General features: G+C 42.7%; 2 protein-coding genes across 5 annotated transcripts in view; one reads left to right on the top strand and one right to left on the bottom strand.

Moving 5' to 3' along the window:
• STAM (signal transducing adaptor molecule) overlaps positions 1 to 27,877 on the bottom strand; it is a 239,768-nt gene that overhangs the window by 95,180 nt on the left and 116,711 nt on the right. The gene's annotated exons all lie outside the window — the stretch shown is intronic.
• HACD1 (3-hydroxyacyl-CoA dehydratase 1) lies at positions 633 to 27,877 on the top strand. Of its 2 annotated transcripts, XM_003312465.6 has the most exons (7): positions 635 to 942; positions 14,022 to 14,139; positions 14,325 to 14,343; positions 14,421 to 14,509; positions 18,661 to 18,782; positions 23,705 to 23,883; positions 27,701 to 27,877. In XM_003312465.6, the coding sequence occupies exons 1-7, from the start codon at positions 686 to 688 to the stop codon at positions 27,781 to 27,783; spliced, it is 867 nt and encodes a 288-aa protein (XP_003312513.2). In that variant the 5' UTR covers positions 635 to 685; the 3' UTR covers positions 27,784 to 27,877. The 2 variants fall into 2 exon arrangements, with proteins under 2 accessions (XP_016818217.1, XP_003312513.2); XM_016962728.4 differs by lacking the exons at positions 14,325 to 14,343; positions 14,421 to 14,509 and having other exon boundaries at positions 633 to 942.

Genomic DNA, 27,877 nt, shown 5'->3' with positions numbered 1-27,877 from the left:
GGTCTTCTCACTGTTAGAAGACCTGTTGGACTCGCTGGTAAAAACGGGAAACAGGGCGAAATAGGCGTTTCTTCCCCAGAAGCTCTTAAGAATGAATGAATGTTTGGCCCAGCGCTGTGGCTCAGGCTTGTAATCACAGAACTTTGGAAGGCAGAGGTGGGAAAATTGCTTGAGCTCACGAAATTGCAGTGAGCTATGTTCGCGTCACTGCCCTCCAGCCTAGGAGACAGACTGAGACCGCATCTCTAAAAAGAAAAGAAAAGAATGAGTGGCGGGAAGATCCCGCTCCCTGCCTGCGTATTGAGAAACTGCCTTACAAAAGGCCAGGCAGGGCAGAGCCACGCCAAGTTCAGGTGCGTTCCCTGTGTCCCCACTAAATGCACTCGCAGGGTGCGCATCGCCAGGGCGCAAGGCGTCTGGGCGTCTCTCTATGAAGAGGCCCCCGCAGCTAGCGAGGCGGGTGCACTTTCCTCGGGAGCGGAAACTACAGCGCCGCCTGGAAAGCGTGCCGGGGCTTGCGGGTCCTGGATCCCCAGTGCCCGGGCCAGGCGTTCTGGCCCCCGAGTGGCGCGCGCTCCCAAGGGGCGGGGCGGGGCGGGGGCGTGACGGGCGGTGGCCGGGGGCGTCCGCTCCTCCCCCTCGCGGTCGATAGGGCTGGCTGCGCCGAGCCCCCTGCGCGCTGCACATGGGGCGCCTGACGGAGGCGGCGGCAGCGGGCAGCGGCGCTCGGGCTGCAGGCTGGGCAGGGTCCCCTCCCACGCTCCTGCCGCTCTCTCCCACGTCCCCCAGGTGCGCGGCCACCATGGCGTCCAGCGACGAGGACGGCACCAACGGCGGCGCCTCGGAGGCCGGCGAGGACCGGGAGGCTCCCGGCAAGCGGAGGCGCCTGGGGTTCTTGGCCACCGCCTGGCTCACCTTCTACGACATCGCCATGACCGCGGGGTACGCGCGCCGCGGGGCACCCTCGGGCCCTCCCCGCGCCGCGGTCCGCGGAGGTTCCGGTTTCAGGGGGCGCGGGCCGGGGTGTGAGGGGCGCGGGGGGTGCGGGCAGCGGCCGTGGGGGAGGGGAGCTGTCGCCGCGGCCACCGCCGGGGTTGAATGGAGCGGGCGGGGGGGCCGGGCCCTGCGCGCCGGGCATTGCCTAATACGGTGCACGGCGGGGCGCTGGCCGGAGGTTAAGTATAGACCCGGGCAGGAATGCGGTGCCGGCCCGCGGGGGAGGCGGCTGCGGCCCGGGCGCCGCTGCCTTCGCTGCTGTTGAAGGAGCGCCCAGCCCTGGCCACTCGATGGTCTCGGGAGCGCAGAGCTTCATGCTGCGATCGCTGGGCAGAGTTTTCGCCCCTGTTAATTTCACCGCGACTTTTTTTTTTTTTTTTTTTAAAGCACAGCACGTCCTAGAGCTTGTCACTTGGGACGATTTTGAAATAACCACCCCACTTATCCCAGCGTGGAGCTCCTGCCCAGCATCTTTATGGCCTCAGGCTCCGTGGCTGATAAGCTGGACCTTGATTTTTGGCTTTGAGTATGACTTTGCAAGTTAAGGTTACACAATGACTGTCGCTCTTCGCAGAGCTGTCAAAGTGACTTTTGTGTCAACTGCTTCTCAAAACCTGTTGGGAAAATGCTTTTCCATTTCTCAATTGCACTGCCTTTTAAAAAACTTATTTTCCCATTTTCACTCGAAGTATTAACTTATGTAAACGCGAGGAAAAGTTTACTATTTTCTTTTTATTATTTATTTATTTATTTTGAGACGGAGTCTCGCTCGGTCTCGCAGGCTGGAGTGCAGTGGCGGGATCTCGGCTCACTACAAGCTCCGCCTCCCGGGTTCATGCCTTTCTTCTGCCTCAGCCTCCCGAGTAGCTGGGACTACAGGCGCCCGCCACCACGCCTGGCTAATTTTTTTGTATTTTTAGTAGAGACGGGGTTTCACCATGTTAGCCAGGATGGTCTCCATCTCCTGACCTCGTGATCCGCCCGCCTCGGCCTCCCAAAGTGCTGGGATTACAAGCGTGAGCCATCCCGCCCTGACAGTATTTTATTTTATTTTTTAGACGGAGACTCATTCTGTCGCCCAGGCTGGAGTGCATTGGCGCGATCTCTGCTCACTGCCAACCTCAGCCTCCGGAGTTCAAGCGATTCTCCTGCCTCGGCCTCCGGAGTAGCTGGGACTACAAGCGTGGGCCACCACGCCCCATTAATTTTTGTATTTTTGGTAGAGACAGGGTATCACCATGTTGGCCAGGGTGGTCTCGAACTCCTGACCTCAAATGATTCCCCCACTTCGGCCTCACAATGTGCTGGGATTACAGGTGTGAGCCATCGCACCGGGCCTAATATTTTATTTTAATTTTTTAAAAATAGAGATGGCCTCTCACTGTGTTGGCTAGGCTGGTCTCAAACTCCTGGCCTCAAGCAATCCTCCCACCTCAACCTCCAAAAGTGCTGGGATTACCACTTCCGGCTTAATATTTTAAACTTTCTCCAGGGTTTATAGAAAAATGTGATTGACAAAAATTTAATAAATCTTTACCTATGGTGATTGAGTTTCTATTATGTGCTTAGCATATGATATTGAATGCCAAATACAGTTCATACCAATGTTGTTTACTGAGGACTGCAGGTGACTGTGTTGGTTATTTTAGGTGTATTTTTAGTCCTTTAAAGTCCTGTGAGGGGCACATGATATTACATTATATAGATTAGAAGAGTGAGGCACAGATACTTGCCCAAGATCACAGCCAGCAAGTGTCAGTCAGACATGGGTTTCAACCCGGACTCTCTGACTCCACTGTCCTGCTACTTCATCTTTCTTTCTTCCTAAATTATAATCTTGGAAAGAGAGAAAACTAATGTATTTACAACAATTCAGCAATCACGAAATGATGCTGCCTTTAAATGCATTCGGAACTGAAAGAATTCTCTCACCTCTGTGATAGTCTGGTTAATAAACGTTTCCGGAGCCGGGCGCGGTGGCTCACGCCTGTAATCCCAGCACTTTGGGAGGCCGAGGTGGGCGGATCACGAGGTCAGGAGATCGAGAACATCCTGGCTAACACGGCGAAACCCCGTCTCTACTAAAAATACAAAAAATTAGCCGGGCGCCATGGCGGGCGCCTATAGTCCCAGCTACTCCGGAGGCTGAGGCAGGAGAATGGCGTGAACCCGGGAGAGGGAGCTTGCAGTGAGCCAAGATAGCGCCACTGCACTCCAGCATGGGCGACAGAGTGAGACTCCGTCTCAAAAAATAAAATAAAATAAAATAAAATAAACGTTTCCTTTTATTTCCTTTTTTTTTTCTTTTTTAAGCCAAGCCCTTGCTCTGTTTTCCAGGCTGGAGTGCAGTGGTGCTTACTACAGCCCCAACCCCGAAGCTCAAAGCGATCCTCCTGCCTCAGCCTCCTGAGTAGCTGGGACTACAGGCGCACACCACCATCCTCAGCTAATTTGAAAATTTTTTTGTAGAGTAGGCCGAGCACGGTGGCTCACGTCTGTAATCCCAGCACTTTGGGAGGCTGAGGCGGGTGGATCGCCTGAGGCCAGGAGTTTGAGACCAGCCTAGCCAACATGGCAAAACCCCGTCTCTATTAAAAATACAAAAATTAGCCGGGCATGGTGGCACACGCCTGTAATCTCAGCTGCTTGGAAGGCTGAGGCACGATAATCGCTTGAACCCAGGAGGCTGAGAGATCGTGCCACTGCACTCCAGTCTGCACTCTGTCTCACACACACAAAAAAAACAATAATAATAATAATTTCTGTAAAGACAGGTTTTTGCTATATTGCCCAGGATGTTCTCAAGTGATCCTCCCACAATGGCTTCCCAAAGTGCTGGGATTACAGGTGTGAGCCACCGTGCCCAGCCAGTAAACATTTTGAAATATCTGCCTTGTGTTAACTGGGTGTCTGTCCTTTCTCTTTTCAGTTGACTCTCTGTCTTGAAAGCCAACTGATATTTCAAAAATGAACATCAATGCATAGCTCCAGTTTAAAGACTTCAGTGACTCCCTGCCACCTCCACCCTGATCTAAGGAATTTCAGGCTGTCTGCCATTCAAGGCTTTTTGCAATCTGCTCCCGATTCCCCTTTCCAGTCAACTTGCATTTGATATCTCTGACTCACTCGTCCCTCAAAGCACCATGTATTTTCACAGCGCTCTGCTTCTGTGCTCAGGTTTTTCACTTTTGTGTAATGTTCTCCTGTTATTCCCATGACTTCTAATCAAATCTACCTCTTTGAAGTTTTCCGGGTCTCCTGCCTTACCTGGTGCAGAATTAAATGCTTTCTCCATTCTGTCCCTCTGACCCTTCCCCGGCAAATCAGGGCTTATTCTAAACTTGTCTCCTTCTGCCTCTACTGAGAAGTTTCCTTGTCATATTTACAAAAATAAGGGATATTGAAATGGAATAATCTCTGTAACTGACTCTTCAGATGCTTTCTAGAGGCGGTGAGATTTGAAGAAGGAATAAGATTTGCATACATAGAGAGTAGACATTTCAGGTGATATAAATTCTGGAAATAGGCGTGATATGCAAGCCTGATGTATTCTCTTGATTGAACTGGAGGGTGCTGTTGGGGAATAGTGGTAAATAAGGTTGAAGAAGTTGTAGTGTTGAAATCGGGACAAGAACTTACACGTTTTATAGGGTGGACAGCAGAAGACTAGTTGAGGCTCTTTTTGTTCATTTAACTTATTTTATTTCTCTGTTAACAGAACTTTGGCGTGTTTATTAATTTTTTTGTAATAATTTTCAAAACAAGTGGGGAACAGTGGTATGCACCTGTAATCCCAGCTACTCAGGAGACTGAGGCAGGAGGATTGCTTGAGTCCAGTAGTTTAAGACCAGCCTGGGCAGCAAAGCGAGACCCCATCTCAAAAACAAAACACACACACACACACACACACACACCCCAAATTGCAAAGCAATGGAATAGTATTTAAGAAATATTATAAAATTTTACATAAATGTAAAATACAGCTTGTTATTTTATCAGCCTATCACACACTTTCATTTTCTTTTTATCTTTCATATGAATATTTGACCTCTTCCAAGTTTTTTTGTTTTTGTTTTTGTTTTTTTTTGAGAAGGAGTCTTGCTCTGTCACCCAGCTGGAGTGCAGTGGGGAGATCTCGGCTCACTGCAAGCTCCGCCTCCCGGATGCTCGCCATTCTCCTGCCTCAGCCTCCTGAGTAGCTGGGACTACTGGCGCCCGCCACCACGCCCGGCTAATTTTTTTTGGATTTCTAGTAGATACGGGATTTCACCGTGTTGGCCAGGTTGGTCTTGATCTCCTGACATCGTGATCCACCCGCCTCGGCCTCCCAAAGTGCTGGGATTACAGGCATGAGCCACCGCGCCCAGCCCCCTCTTCCAAGTTTTTACTCAAAACTTCATTCTCAAGGAGGCCTTACCTGGCCATCTTAATTTTAATAGTGAAACACGTACTCCTTATCTCCCTTGCCTGTTTATTTTTCTCCATCCCACTTTCTTTCATATGATTGTACAATACATTTTACTTATTCGCAATGCTTATTGTCTGTCATTTCCATTAGAGTGTAAACTCCATGAAGTACTCAATAAATATTTGAATGAATGAATGAGTGAATGTATTACAGCATTGTTGTTATAATATCTGCTGTATTGTATATTTTTCCATTTTCACTTAATAGTCTGTCAGGTTTTCATCTGTTTTTCATAATTATACTTTTTGACAGTTACATTTGAGTGTATAGAATTAATTATACCATAATGGATTAAATCATGCCCCTAATGACATTTTGCTTTTATTTGTTTCTGTTCAATTCGTGGCTTAGTGTAATAAATTCCTGGAAGAAGAATTACACCTTTAAAGGATGTAAGGATTTTTTAGGGTTTTTTTTTTTTTTTTTTTTTTTTTTTGAGATGGAGTTTAGCTTTGTTGCCTAGGCTGGCGTCAAACTCCTGGGCTCAAGTGACTTCCTGCATTAGCCTCATGAGTAGCTGGGATTACAGGTGAGTGCTACCATGCCTGGCAGATGTAAGGATTTTTTTTTTTTTTTCAAGACAGAGTCTCCCTCTGTCGCCCAGGCTGGAGTGCAGTGGTGCGATCTCAGCTCACTGCAAGCTCCGCCTCCCGGGTTCATGCCATTCTCCTGCCTCAGCCTCCCGAGTAGCTGGGACTACAGGCACCCCCCACCACGCCTGGCTAATTTTTTTGTATTTTTAGTAGAGACGGGGTTTCACCGTGTTAGCCAGGATGGTCTCGATCTCCTAACCTCGTGATCTGCCTGCCTCAGCCTCCCAAAGTACTGGGATTATAGGCGTGAGCCACCACACCTGGCCAGATGTAAGGATTTTTATGGCACTTGCTCATAATAGGGAAGTGAGCATTTCTCTCCCTCCCTCTCTCTTTCTTTCTGACAAATACTTTTGTGCCCGTATATATAAATGCATTGTCCTTCAAATACTTTAGGCCCTGTCCTTGAAGCAGGGTAACCTGGGGCATTAATATATAAACAACAATTGCAATAAAATAATGAGATAAGTGCTAAGCAGATGTGTCAGAGGACAGACAGGTAGGGAGAATTAGAGAAAGTTTTCTGTGAGAGATCACAGCATTTAAACTGAGCGGTGAAGGACTTAGTAGGCATAAGTGGGGAAACAGCATGAGTTAGAGGACAGAGATCTGAAATTGCAAGACATCTGTTGAGGCATCAAGAAGAGGGCTTGGGCCGGGCGCGGTGGCTCACACCTGTAATCCCAGCACTTGAGGCTGAAGCAGGCGGATCACGAGGTCAGGAGATCGAGACCATCCTGGCTAACACAGTGAAACCCTGTCTCTACTAAAAATACAAAAAATTAGCTGGGTGTGGTGGCGTGCACCTGTAGTCCCGGCTACTCAGGAGACTGAGGCAGGAGAATCTCTTGAACCCGGGAGGCAGAGGTTGCAGTGATCCAAGACCATGCCACTGCACTCCAGCCTGGGCAACAGAGCGAGACTGTCTCAAAAAAAAAAAAAAAAAAAAAAAAAAAAGAAGAGGGCCTGAAGTGTAGAGTGGGAAATGAAGGCGTACAGGTAGCTTGGGGCATTGCACTGGGCCTTAGATGCTTTGCTAACATGTTTGGATTTTAGTCTGTACACAATACAGAAAGGTGTTGTTTAAAGGTTGTGTCTCATTCCTTTGTAGCTGGGTAACCTCAGATAAGCTACTTAACCTCTCTGACTCTTAGTTTTCTCATCTGTAAAGTTGGAACAGCACAACTACTTAGCTAGATTATAAAGGAATAAAGAGATAATGGATATGAAGTTCTTAGCAGGATGCCTGATGCACAGTGGATGTTTACAAATGTTCATTTTTATTCCTAGTGGTTTATTTAAAATTGTACTTTTTTTTTTTTTGAGACAGAATCTGGCTCTGGAGTGCAGTAGCACCAGCTCAGCTCACTGCTCAGCCTCCCAGGCTCAAGTGATCCTCCCACCTCAGCCTCCCGAGCAGCTGGGACTACAGTCACGTGCCACCACACCTGGCTAATTTTTAAATTTTTTGTAGAAACAAGGTCTTGCCATGTTGCCCAGGCTGGTCTTGAACTCCTGGGCCCAAGCAATCCACCCACCTTGGCCTCCCAAAATCCTGGGATTACAGGTGTGAGCCACTGCGCCTGGCCTAAAATTGCACTTCTTGCAGAAAGAGAAAGTAAGATATTTTCACAGTATACTTAGTATGATTTAATAGAACAAGAAACCCAAGGTTCATTTCCCAGAATGTTAAGTAAGAGCCATATCTTTTATTGCTGCGTAGAATCTATTTTGTTGCTGAGGACAGATCCGCAAATGGACCTACCACAGATTGTTCATCCATCCATTTGTTGATGGACATTTGGGCTCTCTTCAGTTTTTGCTATTACAAATCAAGCTATAAGCATGCATGTACATGTCTATGTACGAACATATGCTTTTGTTTTGCTTGGGTAAATACCTAGGAGTGGAGGGGCTGGGTCATAGGGTAGTTAAGTGTTTAATTTCTTTCGTTCTTTTTTTTTTTTTTTTTTTGAGATGGAGTCTCACTGTGCCACCTACGCTAGAGTGCAGTGGTGCAACCTCGGCTCACTGCAACCTCTGCCTGCGGATTCAAACGATTCTCCTGCCTCAGCTTCCTGTGTGGCTGGGACTCCAGGCGTGCGCCACCATGCCTGGCTAATTTTTTTTCTATTTTTAGTAGAGACGGGGTTTCACCAGGTTGACCAGCCTGGTCTCAAACTCCTGACCTCAAATGATCCCATCGCCTTGGCCTCCCAAAGCGTAATTTCTTATGAAACTGCCAAACTGGTTTCCAAAGTGGTTATACCCTTTTATCTTCCCTCTCGCAATGAATGGGACTTCCCATTGGTGCACATCCTTGCCAACCCTTGGTGTGGTCAGTCATTGTAATTTTAGACATTCTGAGAAGTACATTCTGTTATCTCATTGGGATTTTGATTCTGTTTTCCCTAGTAGCTAACGATACTGAGTATCTTTTCATGTGCTTCACTTGCCAATCATATATCTTCTTGGGTATCTGTTCAAATCTTTTGCCCATTTTTAGCTGGGCACGGTGGCTCACACTTGTAATCCCAGCACTTTATGAGGACGAGGAGAGTGGATCATGAGGTCAGGAGATTGAGACCATCCTGGCTAACACGGTGAAACCCCATTTCTATTAAAAATACAACAAATTAGCCGGGCGTGGTGGCGGGCGCCTATAGTCTCAGCTACTCGGGAGGCTGAGGCAGGAGAATGGTATGAACCCGGAGGCGGAGCTTGCAGTGAGCCGAGATCACACCACTGCACTTCAGCCTGGGTGACACAGCGAGACTCCGTCTCAAAAAAAAAAAAAAAAAAAAACTTTTTGCCCATTTTTTTTCTTTAATGGGCTGTTTGATTTCCTATTATAGGGTTTTGAAAGTTCTTTATACAATCTGGATACAAGTGCTTTACCAGATATGTGACTTGCAAATATTTTCTTCCAGTTTGGGCTTGATTTTTTATTCTCTTAACAGTGTCTTTCAAAGAGCAGGTGTCTTAATCTTAGTGAAATTCAGTTTCTCAGGCGTTTTTTCTTTTATGAATCTTTCAGCTTGACTCGTTATTGGCATGAGTGCCGGTGTACAATCAGTTGAAGCACTCACATATTGGCTGCTAAAGTATAACTTTTATCTAGAAAAGGCAGTTTAGAGGTGTCAATGAACAATATATGAAAGTATGGGCCAGATGTGGTGGCTCACGTCTGTAACCCCAGTACTTTGGGAGGCTGAGGCAGGCAGATCGCTTGAGGTCAGGAGTTCGAGACCAGCCTGGCCAACATGTTGAAACCCCATCTCTACTAAAAATACAAAAATTAGCTGGGTATGGTGGCAGGTACCTGTAATCCCAGCCACTTGGGAGGCTGAGGCACGAGAATCACTGGAACCTGGGAGGTTGAGGTTGCAGTGAGCCGAAATCGCACCAGACTAGGTGACAGAGCAAGACTCCATTTCAAAAAAAAAGGAGACAAAGTGTGGAGTATATGAAAGTTGAAGACTGTCTTTGGTCCAAGCCTCCAAATGGCTAAAGGAGGTATACAAAGGAAATAGCAGGCTAGAATATTGTTTTTCAATGATTATTGAAATAATGGATCTAGCCAATGATCATCAGTAACTGCTAGCATCACAAAAGAGAGAGTCTGGCCAGGTGCAGTGGCTCACACCTGTAATCCCATTACTTTGGGAGACTGAGGCAGGCAGATGGCTTGAGCCCAGGAGTTCAAGATTAGCCTGGGCAACATAGGGAGACCCCATCTCTACTAAAAAAAACCCCACAACAGCAAGAACAATAATGAGCCAGGTATGGTCGTACACCCCTGTGGTCCCAGCTACTCGGGAGGCTGAGGTGGGAAGATTGCTGAAGCCTGGGAACCCAAGGCTGCCATGAGCCATGGGCACACCACTCACTCCAGCCTGCGGGACAGAGCGAGAATCTGTCTAAAAAAAAAAAAAAAAAATCCTAATTGCAGAAATTCCAGTTGCTTTTGAAATATTTTCTGTTTGTTTTATTATAGTTACTAAACCGATAGATGAAGGAAGTTCAAAACTAGTTCAATATAGGACCCTTAGAGAGACTTTCTTTGACTGTCACCCTTTCTGATGGAGGGCTTAGGAAGTGAACCCTGATTCAATTGGCTCCTGGCCTTACTTATGGAAAAACAGACAAGAGGTTAGAATAGATGGTTCGATGGGTCCTTTCAAACCCCTGAGCCTGTCAATTTCTTTTATTTCCCACAGTTTAGTGAGTGGCACCATCATACTATGCTAGGTGGTACAATACTGCCACCTATGGAGCAACAGTAGAACTTGTTATAATGTTAACGATGCATGGATTTTTATACAATGCTGTTTAAAAATGTAGAAAACTTGCCATCCAAATGACTCCTTTGATTGGTAGGTTAATAACTGCCTCTCAAACTTATCTTTTGTGGACATCTGATTTGGGTTCACCTAAAAAAGACAAGTGTATGGAAAATGTGAATGAAAATATCTTAATAAACTTTTTGTTTTCTTAGTAGAAGAAATATGGGGACTTTGAATTGAAGATAATGAAATCATAATACTTTAGTTTTGGAAGGTACCTAAAGCGTGATTTCGATGAGTGCCGTAGGATCAGTCCAGCACTGAGTTCAGTGTTGGCGCTCACATGAGATGGATCCATCAGTTGTAGCCACAGTGAAGCTGGGGTAGAGTGGAAAGGGGTCAGGACTAGGGAGTCTAGAGACTGCAGAGGTTCTATTTCAGACTCAGTCATTAACTTACTCTAAGACTCAGGGTAAGTAACTGAATGTTCTGGAAGATGATTATCTCATCTAAAAGAGTGGCCTTCAAACTTTTTGGATAGCATGCTACTATCAATTAAAATATTTGAGCATAGACTCTCCATATAACTTTAAAAATATATTTATAATGTAAATATGAATTGCTATCATTAGCTAGTATCTCAGGGCACAGTATATACTTAGAGCCAGACCGATACAGCATAGTGGCTTAAGAGCATATACTCCGAGCTTAGTGGTGGCTGTGTGACCATCTCTGCCTATTTCCTCAGTAGTGAAATAGGATAATAGAAGACCCTCGCCTCATAGGGTTATTGTGAGGATTTGAGGTTAATATGTTATGCATTGAAAACAGTGTCTAAGACATAGAAAGCACTCTGACAATACACTTATTATTTCATTGTTATTATCATGAATATGTCTGCATTTCAAAGGTCCTTGTGGTCCTTTCAGATATTTACTTGACTTCTTGCCAATCTGATAAACAAGTCATTGCTTTTACCTTATTATGTTCTAAGAATAGAAGTGTCATTCTGCCATCTTATTATTCTCTTGAGCATGAATTTTCATCAGATTCAGTTAGTAGATTCTTTGCAGGAATCTTCTCAAGCCATTTGTCCACTGTATGAGTGTTGTTTGGTTAAAAAAGTTAAAACTGCATGATAATTTTATATTTCATAAATCTACTTACTAGACTCTTTGGAGACTATCTAAAAGACTAGGGTAGCTCCTCATTTCCCTGGGTGAGTTATTAGAGCTTTTAAAAAGTTTCAGATGAGGTAAGTTGCTTAAACTTAAACATGCTTTTGTAATTGCAAGGGAAACTGGAAAAAAATAACTTCTCACTGGTGACTTTAGGAAGAGTAAGAAGTAGTATGAGAAAGCTGGTCTCCACAACTCTAGCTTATATTTAAAGCACCACTAATTCACAGAACATAAGCTATATTTATATGCAAACGTAAGTTTAAAAGCGAGGGCATATAGTATTTTTTTCTTTCTTTTTTCTTTCTCTCTCTCTTGTTTTTTTTGAGACAGGGTCTTTGTTGCACAGCCTGGACTGCAGTGGCACAAACATAGCTTACTGCAACCAGAGCCTCTGTGCTCAAGTGATCCTCCCACCTCAGCCTTCCAAGTAGCTGGAACCACAGGCATGTGCCGCCATGCCTCTAAAATTTGTTTTTTTTTGTAGAGACGGGATCTTGCCATGTTGCCCAGGCTGTTTTTTTCTTTTCTTTTCTTTTTTCTTTTCTTTTCTTTTCTTTTCTTTTCTTTTCTTTTCTTTGAGACAGAGTCTCACTCTGTCACCCAGGCTGGAGTGCAGTGGCACCATCTCAGCTCACTGCAACCTCCGCCTCAGGGGTTCAAACAATTCTCCTGCCTCAGCCTCCCGAGTAGCTGGCACTATAGGTGCCCACCGGCACACCTGGCTAATTTTTGTATTTTTAATAGAGACGGGGTTTCGCTATGTTGGCCAGGCTGGTCTCAAACTCCTGACCTCAGGCGATCCACCCACCTCAACCTTCCAAGGTGTTGGGATTACAGGGGTGAGCCACTACGCCTGGCCTCTTCTTTTGTTTTTTTTTTTTTAAACAACTTTTTGAAAGCAGGCCCATGGCTGATCTTCTATCTGTGGCTCGGCAATTGTTGTTGTTGTTGTTAGTGAAAATTAAGTAAATATTAATTGATGACTTTTTTTTTTTTTTTTCCCGAGATGGAGTCTTGCTCTGTCACCCAGGCTGGAATGCAGTGGCGTGATCTTGGCTCACTGCAACCTCCACTTCCCGGGTTGGAGCAATTCTCCTGCCTCAGCCTCCGGAGTAGCTGGGACTACAGGTGTGCGCCACCACGCTTGGCTAATTTTCGTATTTTTAGTAGAGACAGGGTTTCACCATGTTGGCCAGACTGGTCTCAAACCTCTGGCCTCAGGTGATCCACCTGCCTCGGCCTCCCAAAGTGCTGGGATTGCAGGTGTGAGCCACTGCACCCGGCCCATCTTAACTTTTTAAAGTGTAAGTTCAGTGGCATTAAGTACATTCACATTTTTGTGTAACCATTACTTCTTTCTGTCTCCATAACTTTTCATCTTGCAAAACTGAAACTCTGCACCCAGTGAACGCTAACTCCTCATTGCCCTATCTGTCCCCAGCCCCTAGCCACCACTATCCTACTTTCTGTCTCTATGAATTTGACTACCCTATGTATACCTCATATAAATTAAATCATACAGGCTGGGCATGGTGTCTCACACCATGTAATCCCAGCACTTTGGGAGGCTGAGGTGGATGGATCGCTTGAGTTCAGGAGTTTGAGACCAGCCTGGGCAACATGGCGAAAACCCATATCTACAAAAAATACAAAAATTAGCTGGATATGATGGCGCACACCTGTAGTCCCAGCTATGGGGAAAGCTGAGATGGGAGGATCGCTTGAGCCCTGGACGTCAAGGCAGCAGTGAGCCAAGACTGCGCCACTGCACTTCAGCCAGGGTGACAGAGTGAGACCCTGTCTCAATCAATCAATCAATAATTGTTCTTTGTTAAAGATGACAGCAACACATAATGCAAAAAAAGAAATTTTTTAAAGAAAAAATGATCATACAGTATTAGTCCTTTTGTGCCTAGCTTATTTCACATAGCATAAGGTCTTCAAGGTTTATCCGTGTTGCATGATATGTCAGAATTTCTTTTCCTTTTTAAGGCTAATATTCTATTGTCTGTATAGACCACATTTCTTTTTTTTTTTTTTTTTTTTTTTTTTTTTTTTTTTTTTGAGACGGACAGCTCTGTCGCCCAGGCTGGAGTGCAGTGGCGTGATCTTGGCTCACTGCAAGCTCCGCCTCCCAGGTTCACACCATTCTCCTGCCTCAGCCTCCTGAGTAGCTGGGACTCAGGCGCCCACCACCACACCCGGCTAATTTTTTGTATTTTTAGTAGAGACGGGGTTTCACCGTGTTAGCCAGGATGGTCTCGATCTCCTGACCTTGTGATCCGCCCGTCTTGGCCTCCCAAAGTGCTGGGATTACAGGCATGAGCCAACGTGTCCGGCCTGTATAGACCACATTTCAAGTATCCATTCACTCACTTATGGACACCTGGGTTGCTTTTACCTTTTCACTATTTTGAATAATGCTGCTGTAAACACAAATGTATAAATCAGTGGTATTAAGTTCGAAAGAACTTTATGAAATACTTTTTTTTTTTAGGTGGTTGGTTCTAGCTATTACCATGGTACGTTTTTATATGGAAAAAGGAACACACAGAGGTTTATATAAAAGCATTCAGAAGACACTTAAATTTTTCCAGACATTTGCCTTGCTTGAGGTAAGTTTTCCATCATGCTGTTTTTCTATTGCTGTAATATTTATGTGAACATTTTTTGTTGTGCAAAATCAATATGATTTTGCTGATTACATACCACCTGTGGATTTGCTGAATACCAACGTTGACAGTGGTTTATTTAATGTTTTCTATTATTGACGTAATGATTTTTTTCTATTTGCTTACAGATAGTTCACTGTTTAATTGGTGAGTTTTTGCTTTAATTTTATACTTTTATTATAAATTGCCTTTAGGGCAATAGTTGACTTGTTTTTCTTTTTAAGGAATTGTACCTACTTCTGTGCTTGTGACTGGGGTCCAAGTGAGTTCAAGAATCTTTATGGTGTGGCTCATTACTCACAGTATAAAACCAGTAAGTGACACAAACATGTTGTCTACTTGAGCCTGCAGGAAAGCTTTCCATTCATAGGAATCTAAAATATTAACATCTGTATATTTCAGGAAGTGGAAGCGTTGGACAAAAAGGAGTTGGGTTTGAGTTTTAGATATTGTGCATTGACTTAGTGCCTTAGCAGAATGACTTTGAAACACAAACAAACCCAAATATTGGCATCTTAGATCCGTAATATATTCTCCTTTGATATTTTCCAGTTTTTGAAATCAGTATTCAGATTCTGTCAAATAACCTGCAGAAAATGTTCTTTTCTATAGAAGTTTCTTTTCAATCCAAGTTGTCCTCTTTGATTATGTAATCGAAGTTGTCAGTATACAATTTATTATTTCTGGCCAGGCGCAGTGGCCCACACCTGTAATCCCAGCACTTTGGGAGGCCAAGGCGGGTGGATCACCTGAGCTCACAGTTTGAGACCAGCCTGGCCAACATGGTGAAACCCTGTTCCTACTAAAAATACAAAAATTAACCAGGCGTGGTGGCGAGCACCTGGAATCCCAGCTACTCAGGAGGCCGAGGCAGAAGAATCACTTGAACCCGAGAGGCAGAGGTTGCATTGAGCTGAGATTGTGCCACTGCACTCCAGCCTGGGCGACAGAGCGAGACTCCATCTCAAAAAAAAAAAAAAATTATATCTTATTTAGCATTGAGTATTACAGCAACAGACATAAAAAGTAAATGCAGTTCTGTAGATCTGAACAAACGGAAAAGACTGAAAGTTAGAAGGGGTCAAAGGATAAAAATTTTAGTTTGGAGGAATTAAGTTCAAGAGATCTATTATGCAACGTAGTGACTATAGTTAATAGCAATGTATTGTATATTTGAAAATTGCTAAGAGAATAGTGATCTTACCACAAGTAAATAAGTATATAAGGTAATACATAGGTTCGTTAGCTTGATTTAGCCATTTCACAATGCGTACATATTTCAGAACATCATGTTGTACACCATAAATATATGCAATTTAAATTTTCAATTAAAAATAATTGTCAAAAAATTGCTAAGGAGCTTTAGGAAAAATAAACAATTTTTATTGAGGCATGACAGGAGACAGACCTAATTATTGAATCTAATTAATGATTCAAACCTTTCAGGCGAGATAGACACCATGCTGCTATGTCAAGATATTGGGCATTTTAAACCCATGACAGGGCCGGGCGAGGTGGCACACGCCTGTAATCCCAGCACTTTGGGAGGCCAAGGTGGGTGAACCACCTGAGGGTCAGGAGTTCGTGACCAGCCTGGCTAACGTGGTGAAACCTCATCTCTACCAAAAATACAAAAATCAGCCAGATGTGGTGGTGGGCGCCTGCCATCCCAGCTATTCGGGAGGCTGAGGCAGGAGAATTGCTTGAACCTGGGAGGTGGAGGGTGCAGTGAGCTGAGATCGCACCACTGCACTCCAGTTTGGGTGACAGAGTGAGGCTCCATCTCAAAAAAAAAAAAAAAAAAAATTAAACCCATGACAGGAACATTTCCTATGTCAACCCTTCTGACCTTCTTGACAGCCTTTAGAGCTTCCTGTCTACTCGAGGACAGATCTCTGGCCTCCTTTCCATTTCTCAGATGCCTTTCTTAGATGCTTGGGGACTGACACCTGACCTCTTCTCTGTTCCTCTTAGCTTCACTGGCCTCCTGTCTACATGGGGACAGCTCACTGACCTCCTGCTCTTTATACTTTATCCCTCTTGACTAGTATCTTTCACTCATCTTGCATGATTTACCTGCACCCTAAACAGCGACTGCCATGCAGATAGTGCAGATAGCAGTGAGCACATGAAATGGGAGAGGCAAACTATTAATTAACTTTGCCTACTAGTTTAAAAGCAGGAGGACAGCATTAACAGACTAGAAGAGAGACTCTTCCAGGCAGTGAGGGAATATAATAGCTGAGTTAGGACCACCATGAGTCTGAAGAATGAAGAAGAAAGACAACATTAACTAGACATTAACTAGAGAGATGGAGGTAAAGGGAAGCTTGAGAGTCGCGAGTTCCAAAAATAAAACAGGACCCATCTGCCCCATTTATCCTCCAGAGGATCGCTGCCTTAATATTCCCATTTATTTTTTGCTGACGATAGTTTCCCACTGGTACCTATTCAGCACTCGTTAATTAATTCAACCAATATTATTGAATGCGTTCTCTACACCTGGTGCTGTGCAAATTTCTGGATTTACAGAAATGAATAAGGTGGGCGGGTGGGGTGGCTCACGCCTATAATCCCAGCACTTTGGGAGGCTGAGGCAGGTGGATCACTTGAGGTCAGGAGTTGGAGACCAGCCGGGCCAACATGGTGAAACCCTGTCTCTACTAAAAATTCAAAAATTAGCCAGGTGTGGTGGTGCACGCCTGTAGTCCCAGCTACTCGGGAGGCTGAGGCAGGAGAATCGCTTGAACCCAAGAGGCAGAGGTTGCAGTGAGCCGAGATCGCATCACTGCACTCCAGCCTGGGTGACAGAGCGAGATTCTGTCTCAAAAAAAAAAAAAAAAAGAACAAGGCAATCCCAGCTGTCCAGTGTACTGGCTGTTGGGAAGTGGGGGACACTGAACGTCAAATCATGCACAATGCTAATCATGCACCTTATCTGTTCCCGGCAGTGTGCTGGGATATGGCTGTTGATAAAACAAACATGGTTCTCACCTGGTGGAGCCTATACTTGGGAGAGAAGCTAAACAAACATTTAATCATATAAGTGTTAAGTGCTTTGAAGCAAGAGCTCGGTATGCGTTGCGGTATGCCTAGGGACTTAGTCTGACGTCAGGAGTGAAAGAAGGCTTCCCTTAAGGAGGGATACAGATGTTGAATGCTGACATGTACAAGAGTTAGCCAGACAACTCTTAGTACAGATTGGCAAATGCCACAACACAGATATGAACAAAGTACAGTAGAAGAAGGGTGCTGGGCTGGGCATGGTGGCTCATGCCTGTAATCCTAGCACTTTGGGAGGCTGAGGCAAGCAGATTACATGAGATCAGGAATTCGAGACCAGCCTGGCCAACACGGTGAAACCCCGTCTCTACTAAAAATACAAAAATTAGCAGGGCATGTAATCCCAGCTACTCCGGAGGCTGAGGCATGAGACTCATTTGAACCTAGGACGTGGAGGTTGCAGTGAGCCGAGATCATGCCACTGCACTCCAGCCTGGGTGACACAGCAAGACTCCGTCTCACATAAATAAATAAATAAACTAAATAAATAAATAAAGGTGGTGAGCAAATAACTGCTCAGGGTGAGAGGAGAGGGTTGGAGTCAGTTTTCTAGAGGGCGAGATGTTTTAGCTGAATCTTGAAAGATAGGAAAATATTTTTTATGGAATAAGAGAGTAACATTCCAGTGAGAGTGAATAGCATGTGTTAAATTGCACAAGTTCAGAGCATATTCTGGAAATAACAACATCTAGTGTCACCAGAGAGAGAAGTAGGTAGAAGGGTTGGGTAATTGTAGATGAAGTTGGAGAGATTTCCGAGCAAGGATTGTAAAGAACCTTGAATATGGTGCCCAGGTATTAGGGCTCATCCTCTTATTCTGTTAAGAAGTGTGGGACCAGTGAAACTTTTAAATCACAGGACTTAGCTGATTCCAATTTGTTTTTTATGTATTTGCTTCTTTGACTTCTTTTTAAAAGAAAACTTGCATTCATGAGGACAATAAAGAGAGGAAAGACTATTAGGAAACAGTTACAGTAGTCAAGATGAGAGATGATAAATCCCTGAATTAAAATAGTAGTAAAAGGGCCAAAGATGAGTGAGCAATTCAAGCGTTGGTCCTACAGTAGAACAGGTGTGATTCAATGATTACTAGAAGTAGGAGGGTCAGATTTTGGTTTCAGCAAGGTAACATTGTCCTCCGATGATAGCGTTATTGCCTGAAGTGAAGGACGAGGGAAGAAAAACGAGTCTATGGTCAACTATTCCTGTGCATAAGATACGTTTAAGTTCCACGTTTATAATTAATTATGTTAATGGTGACTGCATTAAGTTTTCTATATTGCATTTGCCTAACCCTAACATTCCATTATAAATAAAAGGCAATAAATAAGTAAAGTAAGTACCTTCACTGAAAAGTAAGTTCTAGGTTGAATGACACTGGGTTTCTCTGTAATTCTGCAGATCCAGAATGAAGAGAGTGTGGTGCTTTTTCTGGTCGCGTGGACTGTGACAGAGATCACTCGCTATTCCTTCTACACATTCAGCCTTCTTGACCACTTGCCATACTTCATTAAATGGGCCAGGTGGCGATATCTTGCAGTTTAGTTTCTCACTGTCCTGTGCATGCTTATTTTGTGTGCTAACGCCAGAGAATTAAAATTCGTGTTTCAGCCCCACGATGCCAGAATGCTGTTATAGGAGGTATAACTGGTATAACTAATAATTATACAAGTTATGATTTGTATTCTAAAAGCTTAATGATCAGAGAGGAATCGTATTAATAAATATTTTGAGTGAAATCAATGTGAGACAAATTGTGGTATCCTTAACCTCAGAATTAGTCATTCATTTTTTTTTGGAAAGCACAATATACATTTTTGGAATTAGCTTACATAAGCAGTACCAAAAATATGTATTTTTTTGTCTGTGATGTAAATTATTTTAATAGTCAATCTAGCAGCCACAATTTATACCATTTACACAATGCGATTGGTTTTTTTCTTTGCTTGAAGTTGCAGAGACATCTTTAAAAGTCACACTTACTTAAAATTGTATTATTTGGAATGTGGATAAAATGTATATTTGAAGGGCTCCAAATATATCCTAAAGCAACCGTTTTTAAAGCAAAAGATATCTGTTCTTCTTGAAGTTTGAATTATTTGAGCAATTGACATTTTAGAAAATTATTATAAAAGCAAAACTGCTCTTTGGAGAACAAGTCACAAATCAGTATAGACTTGTTCATTTTATTCTTTGTATTGTACTTTATGGTAGCAATAACAATGACAAATGCTGTGTGCCTACTGCATGCCTGAGATGTAGGTATGAACAAAACAAATTCTCTGTCTCATGATGAAGACAAAACACAAACTAATAATATGTGATATGTCAGGTGGTGATAAACGCTGGGATTATAGGTGTGAGCCACCATGCCTGGTCAATTACTATTTTTTAATCTCAAGTATTATACATGTTCAAATATAATAAATGAGAATATATAAACCAAAAAGAAGGAAAACCACTTTTAAATTACTTATAATCTCTCTAACCAAGGATAACCACTGTTAATTGTGTTTTATAGGTTTTTTTCTCTTTTTTTTTTTTTTTTTTTTTTTTTTGAGACAGGGTCTCATTCTGTCACCCAGGCTGGAGGGTAGTGGCACGATCTCGGCTCACTTCCATATCCACCACCTGGGCTCAAGCGATTCTCCTGCCTCAGCCTCCCAAGTAGCTGGGAGTACAGGTGCAGGCCACCACACCTGGCTAATTTTTGTATTTTTTGTAGAGATGGGGTTTTACCATGTTGCCCAGGCTGGTCTCGAACTCCTGAGCTCAGGTGATCCACCCACCTCGGCCTCCCTAAGTGCTAGGATTACAGGTGTGAGCCACTGCACCTGGCCATGTTATATATTCTTTTTGACTTTTTAATATTCTCTAGCTCTTTTTTAGACACTTGCGGCTTACCACTTTGTATATGATGAGATACTTTGAAATTATAATTTGAACTTAAGTGTCTTGTCTGTCATAAGAGGGTTTTACTACCATTTATATGGATTTGGTTGGTTTTAATCTTACTGTACATGAAAATGTATTTACCTTTAGTGACTGGGCTTTTTAAAGGTTGGCAGTTTTGAATGTAGCTGGACTCTAATCCTAGAACACATCAGTATCATTTCGCATGACAATGTTCTGGACCTCTGGCACCTTTGAAAATACTAACTTACCATATAGTCTCTTTTCATGTGCTGAATTTACAAAATTTGTCTGAAGAGGATAGCAGAATGTACATTGCATATTTTCCTGAGGTCGGCACATTAGACTTGATGGCTTTGTGTGTCTGTCTTTTGGAATGCATTTGCATGTCTTGAGTGTCTGGAAAAGATAAAAACTCTGCCATCGTATGTTTAAATTTGCTGTTTAGAAAGTGTTTATCCATTGCAGGCTGGGCGTGGTGGCTCATGCCTGTAATCCCAACACTTTGGGAGGCCAAGGTGGGCGGATCACTTGAGGTCAGGAGTTCCAGATCAGCCTGGCCAACATGGTGAAACCCCATCTCTACTAAAAAATTAAAAAATTAGCCACATGTGCCTGTAATCCCAGCTACTTGGGAGGCTGATGCAGGAGAATTGCTTGAACTAGGAGGCGGAGGTTGCAGTGATCTGAGATCACACCACTGCACTCCAGCTTGGTGACACAGCGAGACTCTGTCTCAAAAAAAGAAAGTGTTTATCCATTGCCTTAATGTTAAACAAGTTATACAGTCTTTCAGCTTTGAAATCATATGTTACATAATACTTTGTCAGTTGATCATAATCATAAATAATTATGTTTCATGTCAAAAAGATCTTAAAAATCCCAGCCATCTAAATATGTTTCCCAACTCCATTAAGTAATGTAAAATAATATTTGTATTTATGTTCAGATGTTGAAGCTGTTGTTCTCAAATAAAACTACACTTTAGAAATGGCTTCTTAGTTATAAGTAGTTTGGCCTATTGTTACAGTTTGAATATACTTTGATTCTATTTATGTGTCATAAGTGTTCTTGGAAAAGTCCTCAGAATAGGTAATTGTATATATTAAGCTAGGTTTTTCATATTGATTTAAAATGCACTCCCTTCAAAAAAATTTTAGATAGTAATTGGGAACCTTCAAAGAAGCATTGTATCTTTTTTTTTAATGTGGTCTATCCATAGTTAAATCTCCCATACTGCCCTCAGAACTTAGAGAGGTAGTAACATGCAATCTTTTTGAAGTGCAAGTAAAGTCAAATTATATAATTTGTTCCCATTTCATTAGAAATTTTCATTGCCCTTAAGACTTTCAACTAGCTTATTGTAGCAGTGTTAATTTTTTCTTCTATTGAAGAACAATCCTGCCAAAAAAAAAAAAATCTTTTGAAAACCACATAAAGTAAAAATTGCAACTTAATCAGTTTGGGTATTTTACTGAGACAGGTATATAAAATGTCCAGTTATGGGATTTAATAAATTGAGGTATAGGGAAAGATTGATTTAAATGATACACAAATAACTACCCAAAACTGGTAAGAAAGCAGGGAGTTTCTCCAAGGCCAGGAAGGGATTAACAGGTACAGTGAAGGAATCATTCTTCTTTCTTGAACAGCTCATCTATTTTGGCAAATAATTCTGCCCTTCTCCCCATCTCTTATCTTCGCATATCCCTGACATACAGGAATAAGGTGATTTTTAATTTGTCTCCAAGCTTCTTCAATACTGACAACTTTGACTTTTCTTTATAGATATTTCTTAATGCCAATAAAATGATTAAATAAAATACAGATTAATTTGATTTCTTTTTCCATCAAAATGTTGGCCTTTTGTTTTAAATTAAAAACATTTTTCTTTTTTTAAATTAAATTTATTTTTTTGAGACAGGGTCTCGCTGTGTCACCCAGGCTGGAGTACAGTGGTGTGGTCTTGGCTCACTGCCCCCTTGACCTCCTAGGCTCAAGCAATCCTCCTGCCTTAGCCTCCCAAGTAGCTAGGGTGACAGGCATGCACCACTGTGCTCTGCTCATTAAATTTGTTTTTGTGAGACGGGGTCTTACTATATCGCCCAGGGTGGTCTTGCACTCTGGCCTCTTAAGTTTTCTGTGGTAACTGTTGTATAGTGACTGAGTCAGAGAAAAATGATTTTTTTTTTTAATGAAGAAATATGATCATCTTGGATCCTTTAGGCCCCTCTTATTGGAGACCAGCCAGTAGAACACAGAGTGTTTCCTAATTGGAAGCATACAGGATGCCTGGCCTACTGTGTGTTCCAGACCTTGCCACAGACCAAATGAACACATGATGACTTTGGATTTAGAGCAGAACTTTCTTAGCTCTACTTTAAACAAGCTAACTCTTCTTTTAATGTGGGAATTCAGGAACTAACTTGTCAATTTATTTTGTTACGGTAGCAGTTTTAGACAATATAATATACTCATTAGTAGCTACTCATGCTTCAGGTGGTATTATCAGTTTTCTGCAATAATTGGTTTTCATTAGTAACCACAAAGACTTTTTCAAATGCCTCTTAAAAATAACTACCTTGGTAATTTCAAGGTTTAGATATAAAATTTAGGATAATCACTGGTCTTTTTAAACGCAGTGTTTGATCAATAAATTACTAGCTGCCGCGGACAAAAGCAGTCATTTGTGATTTTATGCACCAAAGAAGTTACCATTACAATACTTTTTTTAAAGCTACATAGGCCGGGCATGGTGGCTCATGTCTGTAATCCCAGCACTTTGGGAGGCTGAGGCGGGTGGATCACCTGAAGGCAGGAGTTCAAGACCAGCCTGACCAACATGGTGAAACCCCGTCTCTACTAAAAATACAAAAATTAACCAGGCGTGGTGGCGGGCGCCTGTAGTCCCAGCTACTCAGGAGGCTGAGGCAGGAGAATTGCTTGAACCCGGGAGGTGGAGGTTGCAGTGAGCCAAGACTGTGCCACTGCACTCCAGCCTAGGCGACAGAGTAAGACTCCATCTCAAAAAAAACCAAAAACAAACAAACAAACAAACAAAAAAAACCCACCAAAAATTAGCTGGGTGTGGTGGCACACACCTGTAATCCCAGCTACTTGGGAGGCTGAGGCAGGAGAATTACTTGAACCCAGGAGGTGGAGGTTGCAGTGAGCCAAGATTGTGCCGCTGCACTCCAGCCTGGTGACAAGAGCGAACTCCATCTCAAAACAAAAACAAGAAAAACTACATATACAATTTTTAATACATGAAAGTATTTTGGTACTCTAAAATAAGTTGATACTATTTTATTAAAAAGACATTGCCTATTATGGAAACTGGTATTAGGAAAAAAAGGATGATAATCAATAAGCAAATGATTAAAGTAGAACTATTAACCTTATGTAAGGTTATTGTAAATATGTAAAGAAAAGAGAACTTTGAAGTTTAAATTTAGTAGTAGCAATAGACCTGCAATGTAAAGTCTAATGATTATTCTAGAAAAATAATTCTCTGAGGTTTTTCTTTCTCCAGATATAATTTTTTTATCATCTTATATCCTGTTGGAGTTGCTGGTGAACTTCTTACAATATACGCTGCCTTGCCGTATGTGAAGAAAACAGGAATGTTTTCAATAAGACTTCCTAACAAATACAATGTCTCTTTTGACTACTATTATTTTCTTCTTATAACCATGGCATCATATATACCTTGTAAGTATATACTTATTAGTACTTTGATTTGACATATGATGTGGAGATTTTTGAAAGGATATAATAGTATGCAAGGGGAAATAATTAGAAATAATTGCTTACGAATACATTAAAACTTCAGTTTAACCCCATATTTACCGATAATTTGGGAAAAGTGAAGGGAGATAGAGGCAGAAGACAGTTCATTAGCTATGAGAATAAAGGCAGGTAAATTAACGCATGGATTATTGCTTTCTCAAAATCATTTAAACATCAGCTTAGTATGATTTTTTTAAAGAAAGATAAAAACAAATCATGTTTAAAGCATTAGTGCACTTTTTACAAGCATTTAGAATTATATGTCTGAGTATAAACACTGTGTCCAAGAAAATTTCAGATCATTTCTATCTATTCATTAAGCATATACTTGGAAAAATCATCTAGGAGTAGTTTTGAGTCTTATTTGTGTTGCTCTATGTACTTGCAAATAATAAAGCCTCTTTTCTTAAAGGATTTTGAATAAATCAGCCTCTTCACTAATTTCTCATCATCTTTCAGCAGTTGCAGTGAATTGGTAAGGCTTTACTCCATTTAAGTGCTGCTAATAGTGAGGCTGGGCTCCGTGGCTCATGCCTATAATCCCAGCACTTTGGGAGGCCGAGGCAGGTGGATCAACTGAGGTCAGGAGTTCGAGACCAGGCTGGCCAACATGGCAAAACCCTGTCTCTACTAAAATACAGAAATTAACTGGGCATGGTGGCGCATGCCTGTCATCTCAGCTACTCAGGAGGCTGAGGCAGGAGAATCGTTTGAACCTGAGAGGCAGAAGTTGCAGTGAACTGAGATGGTGCCATTGCATTCCAGCCTGGGCAACAAGAGTGAGACTCTGTCTCAAAAAAAAAAAAAGGCGGGGGGGCTAATAGTGATATATTTTTAAGTCAAATATTGATAGCTCTAAAATCTACATCGACATGATACAAATTATTTCATCTAAAGGAGATGCGCATAAAACTTGGCCAGCCCCTTGAGGTCTCCAACTTTTTTTTGTTGTTTTTTTTGAGACAGAGTCTTGCGCTTTTGCCCAGGCTGGAGTGCAGTGGCGCCATCTCAGCTCACTCCAATCGCTGCCTCTCAGGTTCATGGGATTACAAGCACCTGCCACAGTGCCCACCTAATTTTTGTATTTTTAGTAGAGACGAGGTTTCACCATATTGGCCAGGCTGGTCTCAAACTCCTGACCTCAAGGGATCCACCCACCTTGGTCTCCCAAAGTGCCGGGATTACAGGCGTGAGCCCCTGCCCCCGGCAGATGTCTCCAACTTGTATCTTTCCCAAAGTCAAAATTGACTTAGTGGTGAAAGATATGTTTTCCCCTTGTCTTCTACCACTTCAGCCTGATTCTGTATCTGATTTTCTACCCCAGCCAGTTCGGGAGAGCTAAGGAGGGGATGCCTACTCTATTGGTTCACATCCCTCTCTTTTCCCAATGGCAGGTTAATGGTAGCATTACTTGAACAGAACCAGAGCTTGCTTCGGTGTCTGTCTGACAGTTACAGGTTCAGACAGTGGGTTCTCTTCCTCCTCATGGCCTTTGAGGCATCTCCATGGAAATGGAGAGCCTGAAGCACCTTTTTCAGTTGTCCTGGGAGATGTAGACTCTGGCCTGTACCAGTAGCAGCTTCCCAGTTCACCATGCTGCCAGCTACTGAGTCCCACTGGCCAGAGGATCACTCAGCCCAGAACATGTTTTCCACTGCATTTTTTTTAAATTCCCTCCTCCCCCTGCATTCTTAATGTTAGTAATAAATCAATTAATTTTACTTTACTTATTAAATCCTTTGCTAATTAAAAGTACTTTTTGAGTACTTAGTATTCAAAAGTAGTAGTATTATTTCTCATTTACATTAAGATGAAAGAGGTTAAGTGAGTTGCTTAAAAATCACTAGCTTGTGGCCTGGTGTGGTGGCTCACACCTGTAATCGCAGCACTTTGGGAGGCCAAGGTGGGTGGATCGCTTGAGGTCAGGAGTTCAAGACCAGCCTGGCCACCATGGTGAAACCCCGTCTCTACTAAAAATACAAAAATTAGCCAGACATGGTAGTGGGCACCTGTAGTCCCAGCTACTCAGGAGGCTGATGCAGGAAAATCACTGAAACCGGGGAGGCAGAGGTTGCAGTGAGCCAAGATTACACCACTGCACTCCAGCCTGGGTGACAGAGTGAGACTCCATCTCAAAAAAAAAAAAAAAAAGAAAAAATCACTAGCTGGTGAGTAAAGCCAGGGTTTGAACTCAAGCCCATACCTTCTGTTCAGCTACTCGGAATTTTATGGAAGTATTTACAATAATTGGTCAGTGAGTTTAAGTAATTATGACCTGAGTAAATTTAGTCCCCTAGGTATATATAATGTGATGGTAACCTTTCTTAAGTTAGGAAGAACCTAAATAGAAAGACATAAAACCTATTGTGTATTTTTGCTCTGTTTGAGCTAAGTTTTATAAAGAAATTTTTATCCAAAGTTGCCTAAGCAGGATATTCAAAGCTTGTTTTGTGATAAGGTTCATTGGTTTGATTATTCTGATCATCATATTCAGAAATATTTTTACACTGGCATTGTTTATAGCTGATATTAATTTGTTTATCCACCAACATTTATACTATGAAACACTGGTTTGAAACACTGGTTCAAATTGGTTCAAAATATTCTTCAAATTTGACTGGACAGATGACAATTTGTCCAACTGACCTAATAACATATGTATTTATGTATTATTATATAATGGATTAAATACCCTTACACCCAGCCAGGAGGAGCTTCTGCTTTAGCCTCTGTTAAGAGGACCTTGCTGTAGCCCTTCTGTGGTCACTCCACACAGCACCCCACTGCCTTCTAGATCACATTCTAGAAACCTGAGACCATGGAATTTGCTACCCAGAGGGCAATGAGCATGCATCTGGGCCCTAACCAGGCTTCTTCCTTGATCCATGGTCCTGAGGGTTAACCATGTATCAGTATACGCACCCCTGAGGAAACAGGATAGCCAGGGGGCAGCTGTTTGTGAGGGGTATGGATGAAGCTTAGATGTATGCACCCGGGTATCCTCACACATGTGCAGGAGACCCCTTGCAGTACAGGATACAGCCAGTAGAATGGAGAAGAGGAGGCTGGGTGGGCCAGTTTTCCCTGTGCTGGAATGTTCTGGCGCGGCATTCCAAAGAGTTCAGAATTCTAAACTCAAACATGGTCTTCCTGGTCATTATGAAGGTATTTTTATCAAGGTATTTAAGTTTGTTAAAAACAAGCAAAAATAGGCGGGGCGCAGTGGCTCATGCCTGTAATCCCAGCACTTTGGGAGGCCGAGGCAGGCGGATCACTTGAGGCCAGGAGTTCAAGACCAGGCTGACAAACCTGGTGAAATCCCATCTCTACTAAAAATAGAAAAATTAGTCAGGTGTGGTGGTGATGCATGCCTGTAATCTCAGCTACTCGGGAGACTGAGGCAGGAGAACTGCTTGAACCTGGGAGGCAGAGGTTGCAGTGAGCTGAGATCATGCTACTGCACTCTAGCTGGGGCAAAAGAGTGAGACTCTCTCTCAGGAAAAAAAATAAATAAGCAAAAGTAAAAACAAAACCTCAACAGTTACAGCATTAGAATATTTAGGCATGTGGTATGTGGGCTTCCATTTGCACTCTTATACTCTTGAGCTCTGTAAATATCCGGGGAAGAGCAGTGGTATGGGATGTATTTACTCTCTAACATTGCCACATTTAACAGGTTTCAAGTATAAATAATTTTAAAGCAATAGCTTATTTTTCTTTGTTTTCTTTTTCACTGAAGTGTTTCCACAACTCTATTTTCATATGTTACGTCAAAGAAGAAAGGTGCTTCATGGAGAGGTGATTGTAGAAAAGGATGATTAAATGATCTCTGCAAACAAGGTGCTTTTTCCAGAATAACCAAGATTACCTGAGTCCAAGTTTTAATAACAAGAATAAACAACTTTGTGAAATATCA

This window comes from Pan troglodytes, chromosome 8 (assembly GCF_028858775.2).
Source record: "Pan troglodytes isolate AG18354 chromosome 8, NHGRI_mPanTro3-v2.0_pri, whole genome shotgun sequence".
NCBI lineage: Eukaryota > Metazoa > Chordata > Mammalia > Primates > Hominidae > Pan > Pan troglodytes.
The sequence above is the reverse complement of the archived record's forward strand: the minus strand, read 5'-3'. Positions and strand labels throughout refer to the sequence as shown.

What these genes read in the sequence shown, in the direction of transcription:
- HACD1 (XM_003312465.6), top strand. Translation starts at nt 686, where the DNA reads ATGGGGCGCCTGACGGAGGCGGCGGCAGCGGGCAGCGGCGCTCGGGCT. An exon ending in GACATCGCCATGACCGCGGG is followed by an intron (nt 943 to 14,021) that starts GTACGCGCGCCG and finishes TTTTTTTTTTAG; the next exon opens with GTGGTTGGTTCTAGCTATTA. An exon ending in TACTTCATTAAATGGGCCAG is followed by an intron (nt 18,783 to 23,704) that starts GTGGCGATATCT and finishes TTCTTTCTCCAG; the next exon opens with ATATAATTTTTTTATCATCT.